Source organism: Panulirus ornatus, chromosome 1, assembly GCF_036320965.1.
Source record: "Panulirus ornatus isolate Po-2019 chromosome 1, ASM3632096v1, whole genome shotgun sequence".
Taxonomy (NCBI): Eukaryota; Metazoa; Arthropoda; class Malacostraca; order Decapoda; family Palinuridae; genus Panulirus; species Panulirus ornatus.
In genome coordinates, this window is record NC_092224.1 from 26,910,531 (window position 1) to 26,936,126 (window position 25,596).

At 44.0% G+C, this 25,596-nt stretch overlaps 1 protein-coding gene across 1 annotated transcript in view; it reads right to left on the reverse strand.

The window, feature by feature from the left end:
* The window catches only part of LOC139765555 (glutamate receptor ionotropic, kainate 3-like), a 466,083-nt gene that overhangs the window by 15,752 nt on the left and 424,735 nt on the right, over positions 1-25,596 (reverse strand). Inside the window, exon 2 of the mRNA XM_071693151.1 lies at positions 1,159-1,320. Coding sequence (XP_071549252.1) covers positions 1,159-1,320 — 162 coding nt within the window. The remainder of the gene's footprint in view (positions 1-1,158; positions 1,321-25,596) is intronic.

Consider the following 25,596-nt stretch of genomic DNA (forward strand, 5'->3'; position numbering starts at 1 on the left):
CAGAGGAAATGGATAAGGAGAGCGAGTTCGGTATTTCATACCCGGACATGAGCTGTAAGGCGTATGTGAACATTTCCTCGAGAACCCGGATTAGAGGATTGAATGAGTTATGAGTCGCTGCAAGATCCATGAGTACATGAGACACTAGACGTAAACGAGGTGTGAGGAAATATCTCATATATCTCGTGAAGTAAGAATTATGAGGCCCTAACGAAGAAGTATGAGTCACGTGTACAAAGACAGGACATACGGATCCACAGCATGAGGGTACAGAACCTGACTCATCCCTCACTGTTGGGTAATTTGCCACATATCACTTCAGAAACATGTGTCGTACGTATGAGGATGTGTGAGGGATGAGGGAATACGGAAATGTTGTGTATATGGATTTCAGGACCTATTTCACATATGTGACCGGTGTGAAAAGGGCTAATGAGGTAAAAAGTCATGAGGTATGAGTAGTACCACTCTCTCTCTCTCTCTCTCTCTCTCTCTCTCTCTCTCTCTCTCTCTCTCTCTCTCTCTCTCACATACACACTGTGGTGTGGATGTCGGCGCTACTGACCGTCTTGGGATCAAAGCCGCATAGGTTCGAACCCTGGTCGTGGCAGCCGGTCCTCAGTCCATCCAACTGTTCATCTTCCCCTAGAGACTGGTCGATATAATGGTATGTACCTGGTTTCAGCTAGTATATATATATGTGTGTGTGTGTGTGTGTGTGTGTGTGTGTGTGTGTGTGTGTGTGTGTGAGTAAAGATATGCCACACATATACAAGGTTAAGAGACGGAGCAACAAGAATGTAGACTCTCTCTTCATTATACACAATCATCACTCACTCTTCATGGCAGAGTTGAGGGAGGGGGAAATTAACGAAATACCCGAGTCACATGACGTGCAACCAGAACTGACTTAACCTTCTTGGTATGAGTCATGAGGTACGAGACTTGACTCATTTTCCTCAGTGGAGTGGATGGCTTCCATCCACTCTCAATAAGTAGTGAGACACGAGATTATGAGTAATGAAGTCTTAGCTACAGAGTGTGGGTGGTTCTTTGACTTCCACTTCACGGTGATGTAGATGAATCATGAGGTAGCGTGAGTCAACGGTGAGGTAAATGAGTCAACGAAGGAGCATGAGGCACGAGGGAGTGACTTACCCTTCTTCGCTGTGTGGAAGGAGTCGTCCCGTGGCACGTACTGGATGTCGAAGACGAGGGTCGTGTTGGGCAGGATGACGCGGTCGTTGTTGATCTTGTACACGGCGTACTTGAAGGCCAGCTCCGTGGCCGAGTCCCGCTGGTCCTCCGTCAGGATGGCTCCTGCAGAAAGGGAGGAAAGGAGGGTCAGAAGGTCACGCGGGGGGTCACAGGCGTTATGGGATATCGAAAGTAGATGAGCAAAACGGAAAAATGCATGACATCAAACATATGGGATACATTTAGATGTAAACGGAGACCGAGGAGGAGGAGGAGGTGGTGGGGGAGATCTGAGAGAGAGAGAGAGAGAGAGAGAGAGAGAGAGAGAGAGAGAGAGAGAGAGAGAGAGAGAATGGATGAACAATGCCACATTCTGTCTCTCGTTCTCGATCAAGGGGTCACTATAGAGCTGCATTCGTCCGCCTTATTCTCGTACTAAACCACTCAGTTGCTCCTCCCTGGTTACCCTGGCCTTCCCGGTTTTTCATCCCCTCACCCCGTAACCCTCATACGCTGCCTTGGCCATTTCAAACTCTCTTCCTTTTTTTTCACTTCACCACCTTCAAACATCTCTCGACTCCATCCTCGATTCTTTTCAGCCACTTCTTTGTCTCAGCCAAATATCCCCTATTCACACCCCATCTCTCTCTCTCTCTACTTCTACACTTCTTCCTTTACATCTTCTCGTGGTGCCCCTGGATTTACAGGAAGCTGAGATCAGTAATAAGAAAAAAAGTGTAGAGATAAGACATTCGTAGTAGTGTCACTGTAAATGTCACGTGACTACATTTTCCTTCGAAAAGAAAGCAAAAGATTGATTAATCTCTTAAAATGAATCCAACACATTACCTCTTGATTTTCATACGTCTAATCTTCCCTTGGCGTCATCACTCACTCCACACCTCCTCGCCAACTGGTTCCTCACCTGTTCTCTTCCTCTCTTCACTGGCCCTCACTAATCCTTCATACTCCCTACCTCCATAAACAGTACCTTCGACCTGTTTACTGTACATATACAGGAACACTCGAGCGAAAATTGTTAAATGATACAATTCGACGTTAATGTCCTGCCATAACCACCTTCAGGTTCCCCCATATCCTCCCTGTCCAAACACTCTCCCAGATCATCCGCTGGTGCACATCCAACACTTTTCCGTTGGCTACCTTTGCCCTTAACATTCACCCTTTGCACGATATGCTAAAGTCTGTCATCAGCTTTGAGAGCTTCTCTTTGAAGTCGGCAACCAGAGCCGTGCTATCTGCAAACAGTAACTGATTCATGTCCTATGCTCCACCCCTTCGCTACCCTCAGTATGCTATAGAGCCATCCTTTGCCCTAAGATCTTTGCATTTACTTTAATCATCATCCACTTCATTAACACATTAGACATCCATGGTGACACACATCCCTGATGTAGACCCTCCTTCGCTTGGAGTCATTCACCCTCCGACATTCCTACTTGTAAAAATGCTTCTTGTCCCAGTAAAAACTCCATCATTCATTTGGTATCTTTCAATTTAACCTATATATTCAAAGGTCCTTCCATAAAGCCACTCTGTTGACCTTTCCCTACGTTTTCTCCAGGTCTGTAAATATCAACACAATCCACACTCTTTCACCAAGTTCTGCAAAGCAAAGATGTGGCTCACACATCCTCTACCGCTCCTTGCTACTCCCTGGTCTGATGATCTGTACATGCCACTTTTAAGGACTAATTTCCCCTATACCTCACCAGATATAGTCAACGGACGAATATCCCTGTAATTTCACTTTTGTTTTCCTTGTCTTCACACATGCATTCTGCTGGTCCTCAAGGCGACGTACCCTGGGTCATACAAACGTCGAGCAGTCTGATCGAATCATCAAAAAAAAAAAAAAAAAAGCAAAATTATCTCCTTTCATAAGATACTCAGCAGCAATCCCATCCATTCTTGCAGTTTTATCGCACCTCATTCTACGCAAGACCCTCAGTGCCTCCATTTTTTTTTTCATTTGGGCCATCTTTTCTCGCTTCTTTGCCTGTTACGACCTTCTCACCATTCCCGCTTTTTTTTTTTCCTTGTACTCCTTGATCTATTCACATCCTTCCTAACCACTTTCTTAGTCTCTTTCAAGTTTACCTATATACTTCCACCTCATCTCTCGTATCAACTTTTTCAACTCTCGCACGTTTCCCTTGATCTCCTGTCACTTTCTTTTATATTCCTCCCACTCACTCGCACTCTTTTCCTAAATATACCACCCACACACTTTCACAAGCAATTTGACTTCCTCATTCCACACTCACTGCCCTTTCTCATACAACCACATCCCATTTTCCGCACACTACACACTTCATCCATACGTGTAAACCCCGCCTCACTAAATACCTGGCCCTCCTCTCCTAGTCCCCTTGTTTCATAAACTCTCACCTTAAGGCGCTCATCACCAGCCTTTCTTGCTATCTCTATACACAGGCCTCTTTCCAAGCTCATTCAATTTTACCACGTCTTTTCCAATTATTTGATTTTGTCTTTTCATAAAATGACTGCAAACCTGAATAATCGTTTGGACCAAGGTATATCTACTTCTCCATTCAGATCCCCTTTTACAAAGAATTGATCCTTTTCATCAACATTCCCAAAGCACTCACTCAGCTCCCCACTTCAAGGCACTTCTCTCTTCTTCCCGCCTCTCAAAACCAGGCGCACGAACATTAACATTCACCCAGCCCTCATTGTCTTCGTTCATTCTAACACGTATCCGTCTTGAACTCAATTCCTTACACACTTTAACACAGTCTCACAGCTCCTCCTTCAACGGAAGTGCCACATCTTCTACCATCAAATACACAAAGAATTGTAACATGAGTATTAGTGAAGGTATATACAAATTGGATAGCTTTACTGTTGGTAAGATTTGTAAACAGTTCCTTTACTTGTCCACATAATAGATTTTATGCTACACATGTTGCCTGGCTTGAATGCACTCGACCTTCATTAGGGGAGTTACTTGTTTACTAAATGGCGTCCAAGTTACGTCTCTTCCTTGTATATCAACTGATTGTTATATTTCTTGTATCTCCCTTGATGATATGATCAATACCCGAAAGTGCACTTGAGAATTTATCGTGTTTCATTTCACCATGTATTAGAAGGAATATATATATATATATATATATATATATATATATATATATATATATATATATATATATATATATATATATATTTTTTTTTTTTCAAACTATTCGCCATTTCCCGCGTTAGCGAGGGTAGCGTTAAGAACAGAGAACTGGGCCACTGAGGGAATATCCTCACCTGGCCCCCTTCTCTGTTCCTTCTTTAGGAAAATCAAAAAAAAAAAAAAAATTGAGAGGGGAGGATTTCCAGCCCCCCGCTCCCTCCCCTTTTAGTCGCCTTCTACGACACGCAGGGAATACGTGGGAAGTATTCTTTCTCCCCTATCCCCAGGGATAATATATATATATATATATATATATATATATATATATATATATATATATATATATATATATATATATAAACCTAGGGACTCATTTGCATAACATGTTTAACCTACATGAACAACAAAATTAATGAAAAAAGAGGACTTGTCACACTGTGAATAAAATTCGCTCATATTGTAACACCACCGCATCTGCACCAAAAAAAATAGTGTTTTCGCAACATTGATTTGCGAAAACTCATGGTAAAGATCGAGAGCTGGTCGTAAACATGACAGTGACTGACATCCCTACACGCTCTCTGAAGAGCAATAAGTCTGGAGAAGTTTGAGGTCGTGTGTCGTGAGAGAAAACTTCGTAAATTGAATAACAACATTTTGTGGAAACTCTGGAAAGATCATGGGATGGATGTGGTCTTCTGGTGAGAGGTGGAGGAAGATTGCACCCATAGAGTGAGTGTGTGTGTGGTGCATTCCTGGGTACCTCCTGTAGCAGTTGCAACATGATCAAAGCCAAGAGAGGGGAACGTATGGGTTCCAAGCGATCTCTTCTTCTACAACTGCGAGGCTCACTGATCTATAGATACGGTCAGTCTAAAACTAATGAGATAATAAACGCAAGTACGCGGACTTAATCGTGCATATCATAATCCTAGAATACTTTCTTATATGCTCAAGAAATCCAGTATAATTCTTATTTTGCTTCAATAGCTTCTTCTCATTCACCTGTTCCCTCACACACGATATTTTGAGAAGCAGATTCTTAATATGACACATGGATCATGCATGGTGTGGTGGAATCTTATCTTACACCTCTCCTTACAGAAACGAACGCATATTACACTCCTATTTCATGCATTCATATTTATAGAAATGTAACACCATCCTTCTACCTCCCCTTCCCCAACACCCTCCCCTAAGTATATATATATATATATATATATATATATTTTTTTTTTTTTTTTTTTTTGCCGCTGTCTCCCGCGTTTGCGAGGTAGCGCAAGGAAACAGACGAAAGAAATGGCCCAGCCCACCCCCATACACATGTATATACATACGTCCACACACGCAAATATACATACCTACACAGCTTTCCATGGTTTACCCCAGACGCTTCACATGCCTTGATTCAATCCACTGACAGCACGTCAACCCCGGTATACCACATCGCTCCAATTCACTCTATATTTAAAGAATAAGGATCGACTTTCCCCGAGTCAAGCCTAATTCATGTGTTTCCACTGGGGAAAGATATAACAAAGATGGGAAAGTCTTCAGTGCTCTCATCCGATGTATATCACTTTGCTTTGTATATCCAAACAGACTGTGAATCCTTAGTAATTAATATGCCAGCGAACGTTGCACAGATAGCAGGTTTATCCTCTGTATTGCGCCATCATGAACCACGACCCGAGAACAGATGACAAAGAATATTGCATATAAAGTCAGAGTGCTTTGATGTGGTGGGAAACACACACTACTTATTGTTGAAACATTACGAGTCTGATGTATTCGGTACAGATGCAGATAAAACTAGATGTGTGAGAGACATCTAGACGTCATTACATAAAAGTTGAGTGAATTCAAGAGAAATTCTCGTACGAGTGGAAAATGAATAAGAGAAGATATCAGGAAGTTAGTTACATTTAACTATAATGGTGACTGTAAAGTTTCAATATTTTGGAAATTAAAGGACGAGAGTCAGTGTCCGTGACAAACTTTTATTTTTTTTTTTTACGTCAAGTGGAATTTTGTGTCATAGAAAGTATAAAAGTCTGGACCGCATTCGTTTGTTTTGCCAGTTCCTAAAAGTTTGTTAACTCTATTCTGTCCAGAACAATACGAGGGTCGGAGCAGTGCCACGCCGGCGGCGCGATGTCATCACCGGAAGGACAAGGGAGGTGCCAGAAGGGGAGGGAGGTCGGGGTCCTACTGATGCCCTAGACGGGAACGGGAATCCCAGTGGGAGCCCTTTGATGTCCAGGGAGGGAGGGAAGGAGGGAGGAAGGAGAGGTGGATCCTAAGGGAGTGACAGTGTTGCCCTTCGGTGGAGAGGGAGGGTTGTGTGTTCCAGGAGGTACCAATGATGCTTTGAGTGGGAGGAAGGGAAGTTTAGGGTTCCAGTCATGCTCAGGGTGAGGAGGAGGGCTTGCGGTGGGGGGATCCTAATGTTGCCATGGGTGGGGAGGGATTCTCGAGGGAGGGAAGTCCAAATTTTGTCTATGGCGAGAGGTAGTCCCAGTGATCTCCTAGGTAGGAGGGGATACCAGAAGGTCCCAATGCTGCCCAGGACAGACGGTACCTGGGAGTCCAACGGTGCCCTAGGAGGTGGCTGGGTCACAGGTGAGGTACTGATTGTGCACGGTAGGGTTGTAGGGCTCAGGGCGTCCTTACTGGTGATCTCGTGGGAGGAAGGGATCCAGCGTGGAGGGATGCTAAAGGCGCAGTGAGGGAGGACAGTCTCCCAGTGGTTATAACGTTGCCCTAAGAGGAGGGATGGTGGAGAGTCCCACAGAAGGTCCTGATTGTGTCCATCGGGAGGGAATAGTTCTGACAATCCCTAGGGAGGTGAGGGTGAGGAGGAGGGAGAAGGGCCTGTGGCGTATCCTGATCGTGCCCAGCGGGGAGGAGGAACCTAAGGGGATTGTTGTGATGGCGAGGAACGCCTGTTAGACTATCTACTTAAGTGTATCTACGACGAGGTGTTTGCCACAAAGGCAGGGCTAGCGCGCGGCGCTCACCGCAGGAAGATATAGAGCTAAGAACTACGTGAGTTACGTGTTGTCTGATGTTGAATATAAAGTGTCGAGATCGTATGTTTGTACACTACGAGCCAGCAACCCACGTGTGTGGGGGGGGAGAGGTAGAAGGATAAAACAGTTACCTGGGGCAAAAGGAGTGACACATGATAGCCACCAACTGTGCAGCCGTCATCAGCCCTCCCGATACCCAGGCGGGTAATACTGGTGTGTGTGTGTGTGTGAGAGAGAGAGAGAGAGAGAGAGAGAGAGAGAGAGAGAGAGAGAGAGAGAGAGAGAGAGAGAGAGAGAGAGAAACACCAGTGGCTGGAGCGCGTGGTCGCCTGCCTGTCTGTCCCACGCCAGCAGCAGCAGTAGCGGTGCCGGGGAGCTGGTGTCCCTGCCCACGGGGAGGAGGAGGAGGACCAGGGGGAGTCTTGCCTCCTCCGGCCGTCATTTTCAGCACCCGCGGCAGTGACGTCCCATCAACGCCCGGGACACCACGTCAGTACTCGCGGCAGTGACGTCCCCATCAACGCCCGGGGCATCACGTCAGTACCCGTGGCAGTGACGCCCCATCAACACCCAGGGCACCACGTCAGTACCTGCGGCAGTGACGAACCATCAACGTCCGGGGCACCACGTCAGTACTCGCGGCAGTGACGCCCCATCAACACCCAGGACACCAAGTCTGTGTTCGCGGCAGTGACGTCCCATCAACGCCCAGGACACCACGTCAGTACCCGCGGCAGTGACGCCCCATCAACGCCCAGGACACGACGTCAGTACCCGCGGCAGTGACGTCCCAACAACGCCATTATCCGCGAAAGTGACGCCACATCAACTCGATTCTGCCACTAGCGCCGTGCCATCAGCAAACAGCAGCCGACTCACCTCCTTTATCCAAGACCCTTGCATTCACCTTCCTCACCACGCTATCCACAAACAAATCAAACAGCCACGGTGACATCACACACCCCGGACGCACACCCAGCATCACCGGGAACCATTCACTCTCTGCTCTACCTCCTCACACACATGCCTTTCTCTCAAGAGGAAAGCTCCCTCACGCTTTTAACAACTCTCCTCCCATGTTATGATGATCGTAGCAGCATTGTCAAAGCCTCTCCATCAACTTCCTTATATTTCTTTCCTTAGGTCCATTCATTTCAGATTGGCATTCATTACAAACTTATCACGCCAGCTCGAGATTATCTACAGAAAGCTACGAGAACAGCCTCGTCCCAACCACAGTGAACATCACCAGTCATAGCTGACAGCGTACTAAATTCCTTATCAGGTGTTTGTGTCAATAGCTTCCACTTACACGTTTGTGTAAATACGATTTGTTTGAAACCCCTGTTCTATTTTTACAAATTTTATTGTTTTGCTTATTTATATCAATAGATGCATTATATTCCATAAACTAAGTTTTGTTTTGTTATCATCATTAACTGATTTTTTTACTAATTGTCATATCACTATTATCACTATCATGATCATTATTATTTTCATTATCATTTTATCATTATTACCATAATCATCATTGCTGTCAGTACCATTATTTCCCAAACACACACACACACCCAAACACACACACACACACAAGCACACACACACACACACACGACACATGTATAATCAACAAAGGATGCTATAGATTATGGTAACAAAAAAGAATTTCTACCCTCACTGTATCTCACAGTCGCCCCTACCAAAGCACCGTAATGAAGTGGGTCGCAGAAACCCATTGGAAAAATACACTGCCGGTGCCAGCACTGCCGACAGTGAACCTCTCTCTCTCTCTCTCTCTCTCTCTCTCTCTCTCTCTCTCTCTCTCTCTCTCTCTCTCTCTCTGGCCAAGATACATGACAGTATAAACGAGTCAGGAGAACAGCGTGGAAAGCTCGTTTGCAAGAGTCCTTGTGATTGGCTGACCTGGTTTTTACGGTGGGGATGTCTGCCAGTGATGGCATTACTGATGCTGGTCTGGCTCTGGTGGGTCTCTTATTGTCTCTCTCTCTCTCTCTCTCTCTCTCTCTCTCTCTCTCTCTCTCTCAGCATTGACTTAAGGCTTGTGTGACTCATTCGTATGACTGAATGAAGGCCAAGTACTTAATTCTGAGGATTTAGGTGGCTCATTTACCACAGGATAGCCTGCATCTCTCTCTCTCTCTCTCTCTCTCTCTCTCTCTCTCTCTCTCTCTCTCTCTCTCTCTCTCTCAGCATTGACTTACGGCTTGTGCGACTCATTCGTATGACTGAATGAAGGCCAAGTACTTAATTCTGAGGATTTAGGTGGCTCATTTACCACAGGATAGCCTGCATCTCTCTTTCTTTCTCTCTCTCTCTCTCTCTCTCTCTCTCTCTCTCTCTCTCTCTCTCTCTCTCTCTCTCTCTCTCTCTCTCTATTCACGTCTTTGGTTCACTGGGTGGGAGAGGGTAGGGGGTTGCCATCATAACTCGGGAGTTCCACCTCATTTACATAGGATGATTAGAAGTAAACAGGATCTCATACATCAACAGAAGCTTAATGAGGACTAATGAATCGTGAGGTCCGGGTGAGGGATAATGAGACGGGCCTGTCACCAGGGGATCATGGTGTTGAAGCTTAGGTTTGGATTCCAATGGAGTTTCCATAATACTGTCTGGTAGATCTCTCTCTCTCTCTCTCTCTCTCTCTCTCTCTCTCTCTCTCTCTCTCTCTATATATATATATATATATATATATATATATATATATATATATATATAAATATTATCCCTGGGGATAGGGGAGAAAGAATACTTCCCACGTATTCCTTGCGTGTCGTAGAAGGCGACTAAAAGGGGACGGGAGCGGGGGGCTGGAAATCCTTGCCCTCCCGTTTTTACTTTCCCGAAAGAAGGAACAGAGAAGGGGGCCAAGTGAGGATATTTCCTCTAAGGCTCAGATCTTTGTTCTTAAAGCTACCTCGCTGACGCAGGAAATGACGAAATATGAAATATATACATGTTTGCAACAAGCGAAATCCCAGCTTCTCTTTAGGTGATATCCCATCCCTATATCATGCCTTCTTCCAAGAAAATCCAAATTACCGACCATGACAACAAAAACATGCCACAACAATGTGGAAAGACTTGTAACCCAAGCTTCTCCCAGCAAACTGCTGACCTCATAAAAACAAAAGACAAGCAAACAAGCTAAGACGACACTAGACCATCACTGAAAGCCACAAAACAAATCCACACTCTGAACACCACCATCATTAACCCATTACCTGAAAGGCAGACCACAAATTGGAACCTCCATTTCCTCGACACACCGAACCTATAAAACCAACCCTGGCGCAGGTTAAAAAGCAGATCCACACCAGCACCAAACTTAAGTCCGGCACTTAAAAAGACTTTCAGACCCAGTCCAATGAAGCTCCTTCTAAAGAACACACAAACATTCTGCACACAGGAAACAGCTACTCAAAATTCAGCCACAAGCCAGCCACACCCCTAAACAGGAGAGTCGTGAAAGACGTGCATAAAATCCAACCCAGAATGATAACAGCCGACTCATCCTTCACTCGTACTGACACAAGGAATGCAATTAACACCACTAAAGAAGCACTAATGCAAGAAGCCCGGACGGTGTATCAAATTCTCACATAAAACACTTGCGTTCAGGAACAGTCCCAACACTGACAAATGTCTTCGGGCATACGTGGCTACACAACCAAACTCCTGAAACCCTCCAAACCATGCGAATACCCCCCTCCTCTTACCGCCCTACATCACTTCTGTCTTCAGTATCTGAAGTCTGAATGTCTGATCCACAACAGAATCAGTCAAAACATCCCATTCTTAACTACATAGCATGGCTTGAGACCTAATCACTCCGCTACCACAGGACACGGTAGCTTCATACAACGCATCCCTGATGCCTTCAATCAGCCCCTTCCCGCCCAATATTAGTAGCAATATACATCAAGCAGAGCATTTGACACTGTCCCTTAATATATCTTCACATGAAAGATACTGAGCACCATCGTCCAGAGTAGTGACTACAAGTGGATGGTCAACTTCATAATTGACTACTAAGTCACCCTTTTAACCCCAGACAGACATGAATACAACCTGCATCCTTCTGTCAGTTTGTATGGCCAATTCTTCCCACTCAACAAAAAAGTAACAATTTGGGCGTCACGTACGACACACATATCACATCCACTTCCCATAACACAAACATTGAGACAGAAGCAACAGACTAAATGCCTTCATAAGACAAAATCGTAGCAGATTTGGACCAGAAAAAGAAATGTTTAGTTTCCTCTACAAATAATTACCTAAATTACGCCCCATGGACGGGTTATTCAAAGCAAATACATCCAAAAGCGAATATACTGAAGCTGAAAACCACATAAACAGAGCACTTAGAACAATCATTGGTTACCTAACAACCACAAACACTCAACACCGACTCAATGAAACAAAGACACTGCGAATGTAATCCCGGCTCAGTATGATTAGCACTCAATTTCTTAAAACCGTATCAGAACCTTCTCATCCCAAGCCACTCCACAACTAATGGCCAACCCTTCACATGAAAATATAAAGCTTACCCTTACTTCATACATCAGCGATCCATACTCATAGATCACCCTTGATATACACCCGTCTGGAACCATACTTCCCAGACATATACGAGTTACACTTTCTAGTCTATGCTCTGGACAACATCCCTCCGTTTAACATTACAAATACCGATTCAACATCCCTCTGGACCCTTCATGATCTCGATAAAACTGCCACAGTGATGACACTGAAGTACTATTGATCACCTGACTTGCGCCCTGCCACACAGACATACAAACAATATCACGACACCATATGACCTGAAGTCCCACCCAGTGGATATGGCCGGCTTCCTAAGCGTTGCTGGAGCCTCATACAAGACAGAAGGGACTCCTAGGTTAAGAAGGTAAGGTATAATCACATATGTAACAACAGATCATGTGATGGTAATCATGCCTCATCTGTCAGACGTAATGACTAGGGGAGCGAATGACAGGTTAGTGTGCCAGTCTTCCTTGGTCGTCACTCCTCCTTCCATCATGACTGTTTCAAGACCGGAATGTAAGTCAAATATTCTCGCTTCTCTATGACTCCTCCCTCCCTACATCCATCTACTGCTCCCTTTCGTCCCTCTTCTTTATATCTCTCCCTCCCTCCATCCATCCCTGAACCCATCCATCTATTCCTACTCTCCCTCCCTCCCTCTCTCTTCCTTCCATCTAAGGATCTATCCACCCTTCCTTCCCAACCGTGTGCCTTTACCCATCCCTCCCTCTCTTCCTTCTTCCATCCATTCCCTCCTTCCTATCCACCTACTTTCCCATCCCTCCGCTTGGAAAATAAAAAACTCTCAACCGCTGGCAACCCGAGCTTTAATTACTGAGGGAAATATTGTCATTATTTCAGTAATTAGAAACTCCCAAGCTTGTGTACCTTCAAGAATTATGTTCCAGGGCGTCGCGACGGTGGCTGGCAACCAAGACCTCTGCCTGCTCCCAGACTAGGCAGGTGCACAGAGCACACCTGTCCTTCCCTTTTACCTCGACCCTAACTTACCTTTCTTTCCCTTTGACCTCTGATCTAGCCTACCCTTCTTTCCCTCTTGCCATGATATGCTAATTCTTTTCCCTTTTCCTCTTAAAGGCCATGCGAGGGTTAGAGGATCAAGCTGCACACAAGATCCTAATGAATTTCTCTTCGAAAGTCCACACCAGTAATTAAAGTCAGTCCTCCATTCACTTACAGCCTCAACACTTCTTACATTTGATTAAGAATAACGAGAGAATAATGAAATTACAGTTAGAGGGAAAGTGGTATTTAAATGATTCATTTAATGAGGTTGTACGGATGCCAGAGTTAATCATTTTCTGATATGACCAGGATTGAATATATCTGACCTCATTACATGGTGTTGATCAGTCTGAGCGACAGCTTCTCTGGTGTAAAGTTGAACGTTCTTCATTCTTAATATCACTGCCGTACAGGGTCCTATAAGCGCTGCCATACAACATCCTAATACAGTTGCCATATAGCATCGTAATCGTTACCATACATCCTAATACAGCTGCCATATAGCATCGCAATACAGTTGCCATATAGCATCTAATGCAGTTGCCATACAACATCCCAATATAGTTACCATATAGCATCGTAATACAGTTGCCATATAGCATCGTAATACAGTTGCCATACAACATCCTAATACAGTTGTCATACATCCTAATATGGTTGCCATACATCCTAATACAGTTGCCATATAGCATCGTGATATATTTACCCTGCAACATCCTAACACTCTTGCCATGTATCTTAATCTGTTGCCATGCAAGATCCCGCTGTAGTTGCCATGAAGCATCGTGATACAGTTGCCATAAAACATCCTAACACAACTCTCTCATACATGTTAATGTTGTTGCATACAGTATTCATACTCTTCAAAGAGCACCAGGTGACTCAGACAAACGTATAAACTCGTTTCAATTTTTTCCTTCTCCATTTTCATGTCTTCTTTTCTTTTCCCACTTTTTATTTTTCCCACCGACTTTAATTCGTGACATTTGCAAAGTTGTTTGTACCTTCTACGTTTGATTTTGCACGCCGGGTACGTGTTCCCGTATGTCTGACTGCAGAATTTGAATTCAGATGTAAAAAAAAAGGTCTTTTATGAAGAGAGAGAGAGAGAGAGAGAGAGAGAGAGAGAGAGAGAGAGAGAGAGAGAGAGAGAGAGAGAGAGAGAGAGGGGGGGGACGGCAACGGTCCCTGCTACTGAGGGAAGACTACGGTGGTGGGCGACGGGCGAGCACCGACCAGGGAGGCACGAACACCTGGGTGTCAGTCAGTCAGGAGGGGTTGTGGTGGTGGCGGACTGAGCCAGCACCGCGACGTTTGCTAAGCTCCCCTTCCTCCAGGCAGGACGAGATCCGGGTCTGTTTCATCTCTGTACCTCATCCACTTGTGGGTTGCTCGTTTCCAACGGCACTCTCACACTCTCTCCTCCTCGATATATGACACCTGACAAGAGATAACTCATAAAAACTGGGGCTACCATAGTTATGCATCTTGTGAGTAACTATTTTAGATCTAAAGGGATTTTATTTGCCCTATTGTAAAATATTGCTCATACATCTAGGGGGGTTCTTCCTCCTACTCTTTATTAACGAAGGTGGAATCAAAAACCTTTATCCCATTATTTCTCTGAGCATCACTTCCCTTCAACCATCGCTCTATCAGCTCCTTGATGTTGCTCCTCTCTCTACTCTACAGTTATCATTTTGGGCCGGCTATTCTCATTGGCTGTTTACGTAAGTCAGTGCCAGTAAATCTTGGACCCGAGGCAAGTGTCCGGCTGCAGTTTCCAGCAGTTTGTATGTGGATTATGGTTTCTCGAGGATTAACCGTTATGATAACTCCTTTCTTCGAGCAGCTTAACTGTAAAACTCCTCCCCTTTCTCCTTCCATCTTCCTGCGACTCCTCTATCTTTAAAGTGTCACCTGCGGAGTCCTGCTTAATTCCACATTCTTTTCACTCTCACTCTTTCCTTTTCACCCGTTTTACTCGTGTCATTTCGGTCTCTCTCTCTCTTCTCTCTCTCTCTCTCTCTCTCTCTCTCTCTCTCTCTCTCTCTTCTATATATATATATATATATATACATAATAGGCCTCTTCAAAATTTTTCTTCCACTTCGTCAAAAGTGAAGAATCTTTTTTTCACTTGGTCGCATATTAAGTTTTCATTTCTTTTTCACATGGGATGAAGGACATTATTTTAGACACCTGATTGCTCTCATGCAAAGATCATCATGCATCTTTACACATCTGGATAATTCATGCGTTCCATTTCATCTCATTTTCTTGTGAAATAATTCCTCATTCATTCTAATCTACTGGTCCCAGCCTGTTTTGATGGCGACCACTCAACACAGTTTGACCGGCTGGTAATTTCTTATCTGGATTCGAATACGGTGGTCCTTGCTATGTGACCATACGAATGAGACAGAAAAAAGTCTCAAGAGATTACAAAAGAAACGAAGGACGTGGTATAACGTTTTCTTCTATACATCATATGTTCTGCTTTGCGATAGTTATTCTTTATCATCAAGTCGTTGAAGAATGGGAAGCCGAGCTACAGAAATACTGGAAAGGTCCAGGAGGCAAGTACTGACTGATCCAGGCGAGCGTGGATGCCATCCGTCTCTCCCTGTTGTGCGGGAGCTGGCTGGACGGTCCCAGCCTCAGAGAAGCCAGGCCAATGTTTGGATCAGCCAAGTATCCAGCACAATGGCCTCGTTGCTCACTGTATTGCCCGGCATTTCTTTTACTAGACAACGGCATTTTTCTGGAACACACGGAGACTTTTCACGAGTCAAGAGTATAGAGAAATAAAAAATTGGTCGGGAGTATGTTTCCGTTGGGAGGAACAAAATAGCATTCTTGCTGGCAGGAGTCTAGCCCAGACACATCTCATCAGCGTCTGTCGTAGACACTGGAGAGGAGAGGAGAGCTACTATACAGTGCACCATGGGGCTTTACAGGCGTCAGGATGGTGAACAACACATAAGAAGAACTTTAAGATGCATATGTGACTCAACGCAATGTGAACCCAAACGCCGAGGCATAAATCCTGCCTCTCTCTCTCACTCTCTCATTTTATCAATATATTCAGTTATCTCGTGAATCAATGAACACGGTGGTTATCAATTTCATGATCATGCCTTCAGTTGTGATGAGATATATTCAGGGTGAGGTTATACCACTTCCCTTGATCTGCTGGGAGACCAAGGAGTCGCTTGTGGACCGTCCCTCACATACAGGGTCAGGGAAGCGAGTTTCATCTCTCGTCTTGTGTTTTCGGTCGCATCTGGCCGCCTCGGTAGACTCATAGAGGAGGTCTCGGGGATACGAGACATCTGATGGTCGTTTAGGATCGTAACATGCACGACGGGTTAAACACTGAAGCCTCCGTTGGATTCTCCGATTGGTCATTTTTGGAACGTTGTAAACAGACGCACGAGTAGGTGAATCATTAGAAATCATATATTAGAACCCAGTCAGTAATTGAATCACTCCGAACTACGCAAAACAAAGGGATAGATATATTGAAAAATAAGACTGCAAGGGTTCAGTAGCCAAATCGCACCAGTAAATCCATGTTCCTTCGTAGAGAAGACTCTAATATTGTATATTAGTATCGACAAAATAGTAAAAGCGATATAAACTTAAAATTCTAATGACTACTTCATCCCACTACGAGATTCAGCGATGCTCAACACTAACATGTTAGCGTCTAACACACTCGCGCATTTCTGTCCCTTTTTTGATCCTCTCTCGTGCCAGGTCCACAGCACATCCTGAGGAGTGGGTGCCGCGTTCCCTCCTCCAGCACAGATAATGGCCGTATTGGAGTCCGCCTGCAATTTCAGCAATCCGTTGCGACGGTTCTTCGACCTTCCTTCCTTCCTTCCTTCCTTCCTAACACAAGAGGCAAATGCAAAGAAAAAGAAAAAAAGAGGAGGAAGAAGAAGAAAGGAAAGATTCCTGCATGATTGTGATGGTTTCTGGCGTATATCAGGGACGTAAATGTTGTGTCTAAGCCATCAGCACGACGGACGACCAGTGGCTAGGACGATACGACCCTAAGACCACGGTGGTACGACCCAGGTGTATGACGACGCGACCTGTAAACACAGGAGTACGACCCTTGAGCACAACGATGTAGTCTACGCGCACGGCTGAACTACCCTTGAACACGGCTGAACTACCCTTGAACACGGCTGAACTACCCTTGAACACGGCTGAACTACCCTTGAACACGGCTGAACTACCCTTGAACATGGCTGAACTACCCTTGAACAAGGCTGAACTACCCTTGAACACGGCTGAACTACCCTTGAACACGGCTGAACTACCATTGAACACGGCTGAACTACCCTTGAACACGAAGAACGACCCTTGAACACGGCTGAACCACCCTTGAACATGGCTGAACTACCCTTGAACACGAAGAACGACCCTTGAGCACGACAGTATGATCTAAGAGTAGGGCAGTACGACCCTTGAGCACAGAATGGCGGTATGATCATTGTGCATGACAATAAGACTCATGAGTACGACAGCACGACTCCTGTGGTCTACCCTGAGGCCCTTGAGCCTCACGTTTTCTATATATCTTTTTTCCCCTTTTCTTTGTATGTTTGTGGGCAATGAGTCCTCTCTCTCTCTCTCTCTCTCTCTCTCTCTCTCTCTCTCTCTCTCTCTCTCTCTCTCTCTCTCTCTCTCTCTCTCAAGGTTATGGAGACAAAGACATGCTGGGAATGTCGCAGGAAGCTTCAATTAGGAGCGGCCCCATGATGGAAATAATTTACTGGGGCGCCGCTCCGCCACGTCACTCAGTAGGGAAGAGATGGCAACTCCAGCCCCTACCGTCCGAGAACACAAGGCTCGTTTTCTTCAGTCTTCTTTCCTATTACTATTTGCCGATGCAAGCAAACATGAACTTACACACACACACACACACACACACACACGCACACACGCACACACACACACACACACACACACACACACACACTTAGATTTAAGCAGAACTTTGTTAGAACAAAGACGTGAAAAAGTGCTTTCACAGTAAAAGGGAAGATGTATAGAATATAATGAGTACTGAAACTGTGAGTGTGGGCATCACACACATTTCAAAAAGCTGTTATAATGGAAGAGAAAGTTCGCGAGACGAAGATCTCTGAGCGCAAACCTCCCTCCCTCGTACAGTAAAAATAGTTAATTAGGTAATTACAGGCACATACAACCCCCCTCTTCGGGGCAAGACGTGTCTTGCGCTCCCAACAGCAACTGGGGCCAGTACGGTGATCATATCTTTGCCTCTTTCCAACCCCCGTAACACACCAGTGAACACTCCTCACACAAACATAAAAGGTTTTATTCGTGAACTTTTACATTCGCAATCTAAGTGGCCTTATCAGACTATCATGGGATAAGTGAGCAGTATGAAGCAACGAGGACTAAGGTTGTGGGCAAGTGGTTAAAGCTGGCGTCCTCAAAGGCTTGTGGTCAGTATTTACATCCATGTGCAATCAGTCCTTGTAGTGCCATCTGTCACTTGAGGTGTGGCAAGGGCTCCCTTCCTCACTCCTCCTCCCCAGTCTGATGCTTCCTCCCTGTCCGCCACACAATCGAAGCTGCTGGAGGGAGTGGAAGACTAACTTCGATCCCTCTCACACCACCACAACTCACTGATCCTCCAATCATAAGCTGGAACTCATCCCACATCTTGGTGAGAAGCTGCTGTACCATCCTCGTCACTGTCACCTCACGCTATCAGAGGAAAGTGTATCGTACATGCTAGAGATTTGAGCAGATGTATTTGATGAACCACTTGCAAGACTGTTCAGAATTATGTAGGGAAAGGGAAACGTCATGCCTATCTCTAAGACACACAGAAGAGACAGAGAACTTCAGGCCAATATTCCTAAAAAAGGTGATCAGAAAGTGAATGTAAAACTTCTTGCAGAGGAGAAGTTATCCGAGAGAAAACATGGTTGTAGTGAAAGAAGGTCATGTGTAATGAACCTCAATGATTTCTACGGGAAAGTAAGCTCTGGTTTAGGAAAATGACAAGGCAGAGAGAAAGTGAATGTTTGAAACTGCATTACCAAAAAGCATTTTGACTGTACCACATGGGAGGGTGATTAAGAATCTGGATTACTAAGAAAGAACAAGGTAAAAATTCCTTCGACACACAAGATATCATAAGAGTGGAAGTTAAAGAAAAAAACCATATTAGACACACCATCTAGAAATAGGTGAAGTTCACCGATGGAGTGCTGCAGAGCTCTGTTGTGGGGCCATTACTCTTCTTGATCTATGTGAATTACTTGCCAGACGGTGTGGATTCCCACCTGCACATATAGGCAGATGATGCGAGTGAAATGTGGAAAGAGAGGAAACGAGGAGGATTGTGCTAACTTACTAAGTGACTGAAATGGACTCCGAAGTTAATTTGAGACACAGCTGATGAAGTTCACCCCTAGTGAACGTATTGATGATGGGTCACAGTGAAGGCTGGTCTCAATAGGAATATCATCTATAAGGATATCAGCTGCAACGGTGTGTGTGTGTGTGTGTGTGTGTGTGTGTGTGTCATTTGGAAGTTGACATCATCGCCACAGATCAACCTAAGATGAATAGCAAACTAAAGATACAAACTATCTGTTGGCGAATATCAAAATAACATTCAAATATATGGATACGGAAATTCAACAAACTGTTCATATTCAGCAACTGGCCCAAACAAGAACATGCTTCTCAAATCGAGTCACCATACCAAAAGAATCATAAAGAAGTAATGGTGAAGATCCAGAGGAAGGTAACGACGAGTATGGCACCAAATTTAAGATAGGCGAACGGCAGGGTAAACAGAGGATTTAAAACTGTTAACCACGGAAGATAGAAAACGTAGGGATGACATGAACACAACATTTGAGGTTATGAATCGGTCATCGGTGTAGAGTTCTTCGATAAGAGCGAGGATAGAACAACCAGGGGCCATAACATGAAAGTAAGCAAGAATTTGTTATACAGGTGTAACATTGTATAATATCCATATATTTCATATTTACAGTATGAGAGTATTGGATGAATGGTATATAACTACAATATAAAAACGTAAATAAGGGTAGCATATCGAAGTTGATAAAGTTGTACGATAGGAGAGAAAACGGGGCCCCACCAGTGCAAAACTCCCTCCCCACGCAGTGCAAATGGGTTATCAAAAATAGGTAATTACATATATATACCTGGAAGAAGCTATTGGTTAGCTACGGTCAAATTGAAGGATTCAAATTTCATTAGCATTACCTGTAAACATATCACTCACGTTTATGTGCGGAGATGCCTTAAAGAAAAGTTACTACATATCTGACTTCAAGAGCAATTAGAATTCATATCAGAGGAACCACTATTTACAGAAGCAGAAACTCAGTCTGGTAAGATTGAAGAAAACAAGATATGCAATTCTGATGCTGCCAGGGATACCGGATCTAGGGTCATAAAGATACACTGAGAATACTTCCATTGCCTTCCTTAAATACTTGAGGGAAAAGTGGGTATCTTATCATCATGACTTACCAGATCACGAGTCGACAAACTGATATAGATAAGAATAAGTTTTTCATTTCTGTAGTGAGAAGGCCGAAGGAACGTATGAGGAGAGTTAAAAGGGAGATGGCGTTAGGGTTTTTAAGTAATATATGCCTTAAGAAAATGACTCACAGAGTTCATCTCGGGAGAACCATAGTGTGCGCAGAAAATACATTTTCCTTTTTAATTTACCTTTTAGGTAGACCGTTGTTTATGTCTGAAGGTAGAGAGTATAAGCACTGCTCATTTCGCGTGGGTTCAAACTGATAACTACTGGTAGACAGTTACACGCACGCACACACACCTGGAATACAAAGATGCATGCACGTACACACACACATACACGCACATACGTATGCACAGTGAAAGAATATCTCAACAGGAATATCATGAAAACGATGTAAACTGTAGGAATCTGTGTGTGAGAGGGAGCAGGTGGTTGACATCTTGCCTAACCTGTTGCTTGAGTCCCTCCTAAAGCGAACTGTAGACGAGGCATACGGTTTGCTGGCAAATAATTGGAATGACGTTCCAGGTAAATGGATAAGAAAATATTCCATAAATTATTCATATCCTACATCAGGCTAATGTTAATTATTCGCCTCTCATGGTTTGGTCAATGTACTTAAAGAAACGTAAAGAAACCGTAGAGAAGGTTCAGAGGAAGGCAATAGGGGCCATAGCTATGTCCTTCATGTTGGAGTGAAGAGTAAGGGGTGACTTGATAGCAACCCTAATGTTTTTAAACCAGTTCGATGGCGTCCACAGAACAGATCTTTCAGAGATTCTATGATAGAACAACCAGAAGCCATAACATGAACTCAAGCAGGAAATTTGTACAGAAAAAAGTATGCAAAATATGGTATACGAACAGAGAAAGAGTGGAATAATCCGAGAGATGATACCGTGAATGCGGACAGTACACAGGAAGTTGTGAAAAGCTGTGTGATGATGAAGAACGCTCAAGCTCTGGGGTCCTAAGAATGTAGTACTCCCTCACCGTGCCGTTAGGTTTAGGTAAACAGACTGTCTTCTTGGACCACCAAATGCTATTTGACGATGTCCAACGCAGATGGCTGAGGAAAGACAAGAAAAAAAAAATATATCCAGAGATTCAAGTGTGTGTGTGTGTGTGTGTGTGTGTGTGTGTGTGTGTGAGGGCCAGCGCGCGAGCGCACGTTTCTGTGGGAAGATGTGCTTCACAAGAGAAGTGAAAATAGACACGGAGAAGGAGCACAGAATACAGGTCAGGGTTACGTCTTACCAAGTAGGTGAAAATCAATATAATCAGTGATGTTCCAAAGGACCAAGTCTTAGGGCCGCTGCTATTTCTGGTATACACACAATGACGCAGAAGAAGGACTAGAATCAAAATTCGATCAGTTTGCAGATGATGCCGAGATGGTAACAAAAATAATGAGTTTTAAGGACTACGAGTCCAATAAGACTCGGACAAGATCCAACACTGGACAAATGAAGAGTCGGTAAAATGGAACCCCAACCAAATGCCAGACCGAGGAGGATGTGGCACAGGTGATATAAGGCGTGGTCATCACGGCTATCCTGCAGGAGGAAAATCACACTCCTCCTCCTCCTCTGACGTAGGACTAAGCTTGTCGTCTGAGAGCAACACCGGGAGATTCATCAGTTAAGAAGATTAGATGATGGAAGATGGAGGACACTCTCCTCAAGCAGAAGTCTTCTGTCTCCAATACCAACAATTCCAAATTTCATGTAATATTTCCACAACTCCCAGTCGTTCGCACTGAAATATTATATAAGTTAACGATGGTATCCGGCTCTTGTTCCATGATATGTCCAGAAAAGATACATCATAGATACGAACCTTTTGTGGGGTCGACCCACTTAAAGAGGCACAGAGATTTGCTGGAGAGGGGTCAAAGGAGACCAATAAAAAATTTACCCAAATTAAAGAAGCCGCGCTGCAGGGAAAGGGCAGATGTCATGGACTGACCCACTGTGAAAAAGAGATGAACAGAGGAAGATCATGATACAGTTTCCAAGTTTCTCGAAGCATTTGGCGAAGTTGAACTTGGAACAGTTCTAAACAAACTTGGGGGAATAAAGCAACTGCAGGACAGGAGGAAGCTGAGGAAGAGCATTTAGAAAAGAAGACAGCTTCCTTCCTTAGTATCAGAACACTGGAAGAATGGAACACGCTAAGTAAGGTCGTAGTGGAAACTGGAAATCTTGGTTAAAACGTTTAAGTAACTCTGCAATAGAAAACGAGAGGTTGAGAGGCAGTGTCTCAAGAGTGTTTAACTCTCTCCATAATAACACAATGTTGACAGAAAACACTGGTAGTCACACTCATACACACACGGGGAAGGTTACTGAAGCTAAGTGCATGAAATAACAGCAAGATAAAACTATGCATAAAGGATTTGCATTAGTGAAAGAAAAGTGAAAGAGGTTTACTAATTATGAGCACAACCAATGAAAAGGAGGGAAAGCAAGAACCAATAGTGATGGTGGTGCGAACTAGTGTTATAGGAACAACGGAGGTGGGGATGCAAAGATACACATCTGTGAAGATAAATGGAACATTCATGAGGGTAAAGGAAAGTCCAATATTGAAAAAAAAAAGATGGTTAAAATTACTGTGTTTGGTTCCTGCTTCTAGCAGTTTCTCGGTGGAGATAGACACCTTGTGGGAAAATAAATTCTGACCTATCTATCACAACTTCTCTGAATTCTTTGTGTTGATCACAGAAACACCTCCGATTATCACACTAGATTCACGCACAACTTGGTCTACCAACACTGCAAAACCATCAGTCGTCTTGACATCGATAATTGCTTTAAGATATCCTATGTCTAACTCTTATTATCTGACAGCTACAAAATGCTCCACCTCCTACCTAGGTTCCTCGACCTTAATAATCTCTGTCTTAAGCTTACAATCTTCTTATCCGAGTCTCTCTCTCTCTCTCTCTCTCTCTCTCTCTCTCTCTCTCTCTCTCTCTCTCTCTCTCTCTCTCATTCTCATCTATTTCAATACGCATGGTGTTGCATCTGCAGTAGCCTCAGTGAACTTGACCTGAATGTTTGTGAACGCTGGCACGAACTATAACCGAACTAAACATCTACCTTGCGGAAACACACTTCCCTCCTCACCTCTTCCCACATGCTAGAAAAAGAGATAGACCCTCCTCCACGAGATCGCGGGTGGAGGGGAAAAAAAAAAGAAGTCGATGATAAACTGTATTCCACATACAGAGCAAGGGAAGCGTTGAGGCACAGCCAGCGGTGCACTGAACACTTTAACTCTGGGGAAAACACTGAGTCTAGGAGGCTGACTGGGTGAAACGAAGTTCAGGGAGTCGTCTCTCTTTCAAGGAGAGAGAGAGAGAGAGAGAGAGAGAGAGAGAGAGAGAGAGAGAGAGAGAGAGAGAGAGAGAGAATGATAGGAAAAAGGGAAAAAAGCGGAAAAAAATTACAATTCGCTTCCTGTATGATGGAATCCCTGTACTAATATATTACCATGATATGCAGTTTTACCACCTATCAGGAGCAGACTTCAATAAAACTATGAATGCGTGAAATATACATTATATATATATATATATATATATATATATATATATATATATATATATATATTTTTTTTTTTTTTTTTTTCTTTTTCATACTATTTGCCATTTCCCGCGTTAGCGAGGTAGCGTTAAGAACAGAGAACTGGGTCTTAGAGGGAATATCCTCACCTGACCCCCTTCTCTGTTCCTTCTTTTGGAAAATTAAAAAAAAAAGAGAGGGGAGGATTTCCAGCCACCCGCTCCCTCCCCTTTTAGTCGCCTTCTACGACACGCAGGGAATACGTGCGAAGTATTCTTTCTCCCCTATCCCCAGGGATATATATATATATATATATATATATATATATATATATATATATATATATATATATATATATATATGTCATTCTCTACCTTACATCTGACCTATAAAAGAAGAATTAACGGAGACCAAATGGAAAAAATCCTCCTCGCCAATACATTCACCCTTCCTGGTGGGTTTCCTTACCCAGCATCGCCCCGTGAATATTGCTCAGTTTCTTAGGAGATTTTATGAAAGGCTTTGAATATGTGAGGCTTCGTGCATTAGCGAGAGAACGGGTTCATAACCAAAGTGATTGCCTCTTTCCTTATTGGAAGACCTACAATCACCGAGTTTGTAAAGGGGAAGAAGTATTGGCACTGGATTTATAATGTAGATTACCCAAGTCTAGGCGGGTGTGGGTATAAACACTCGGGTGATCATAGATAGGAAAGGCAGTCATGCGACTGAACCATTACGGGCTATTCTTATTGTGTTCTCGGTACACTCAGTAACCCACCAAGTGTCTACAGAGAATCGGATGGCCTCCTACAGATCACAGTCTTTAGAAGAAACTTGATCTAAACGTAAATCTGTCCCAATTGCTTGACCAAGTCACCACCATCCGCTGTGGATGACCGTTAACACACGAAGGATCGCTGAGGCTGAATGGTGTAAGTGCATGATTCGTTTACTTCGCAAAGTGTTAGAAACCAATGGTTATCAGCTACGGTGTGTATATACACATGTATTATTCACAGAGAGAAAAGGGCATGAAAAGTATGACGATTCCCATACCTTCTAAGGAGCACTGTATAGTGTGTGCTTCATATGAGATTTACTGCAAGATGGAAACGCTATTGTCTGCAGGTAACTCGAGGTAACTCTAGTTGTAAAATGTTATTATTGGCTGAGATGATCTTGCCTCCTTCCCCTTGCCTGCCCACCAGCAAGCAGACCCCACAAGATACTCAATGCCTGGAATACCTCGAGAGTGCGCGGGAGGGGGGAAAAAAAAACTGTGTATATATCTATTTTTCTCTTACTTCCACTTACGATAATTTCGCAAGTCAGAGCAAGAGATGTTACAGGAATGGATATGCAAGTAGTAGCTGGGCGGTTCACAAACTTCCAGTTGTGGTTTTAGACTTGAACCACGACGAGGGTACACACAATAATAGCGAG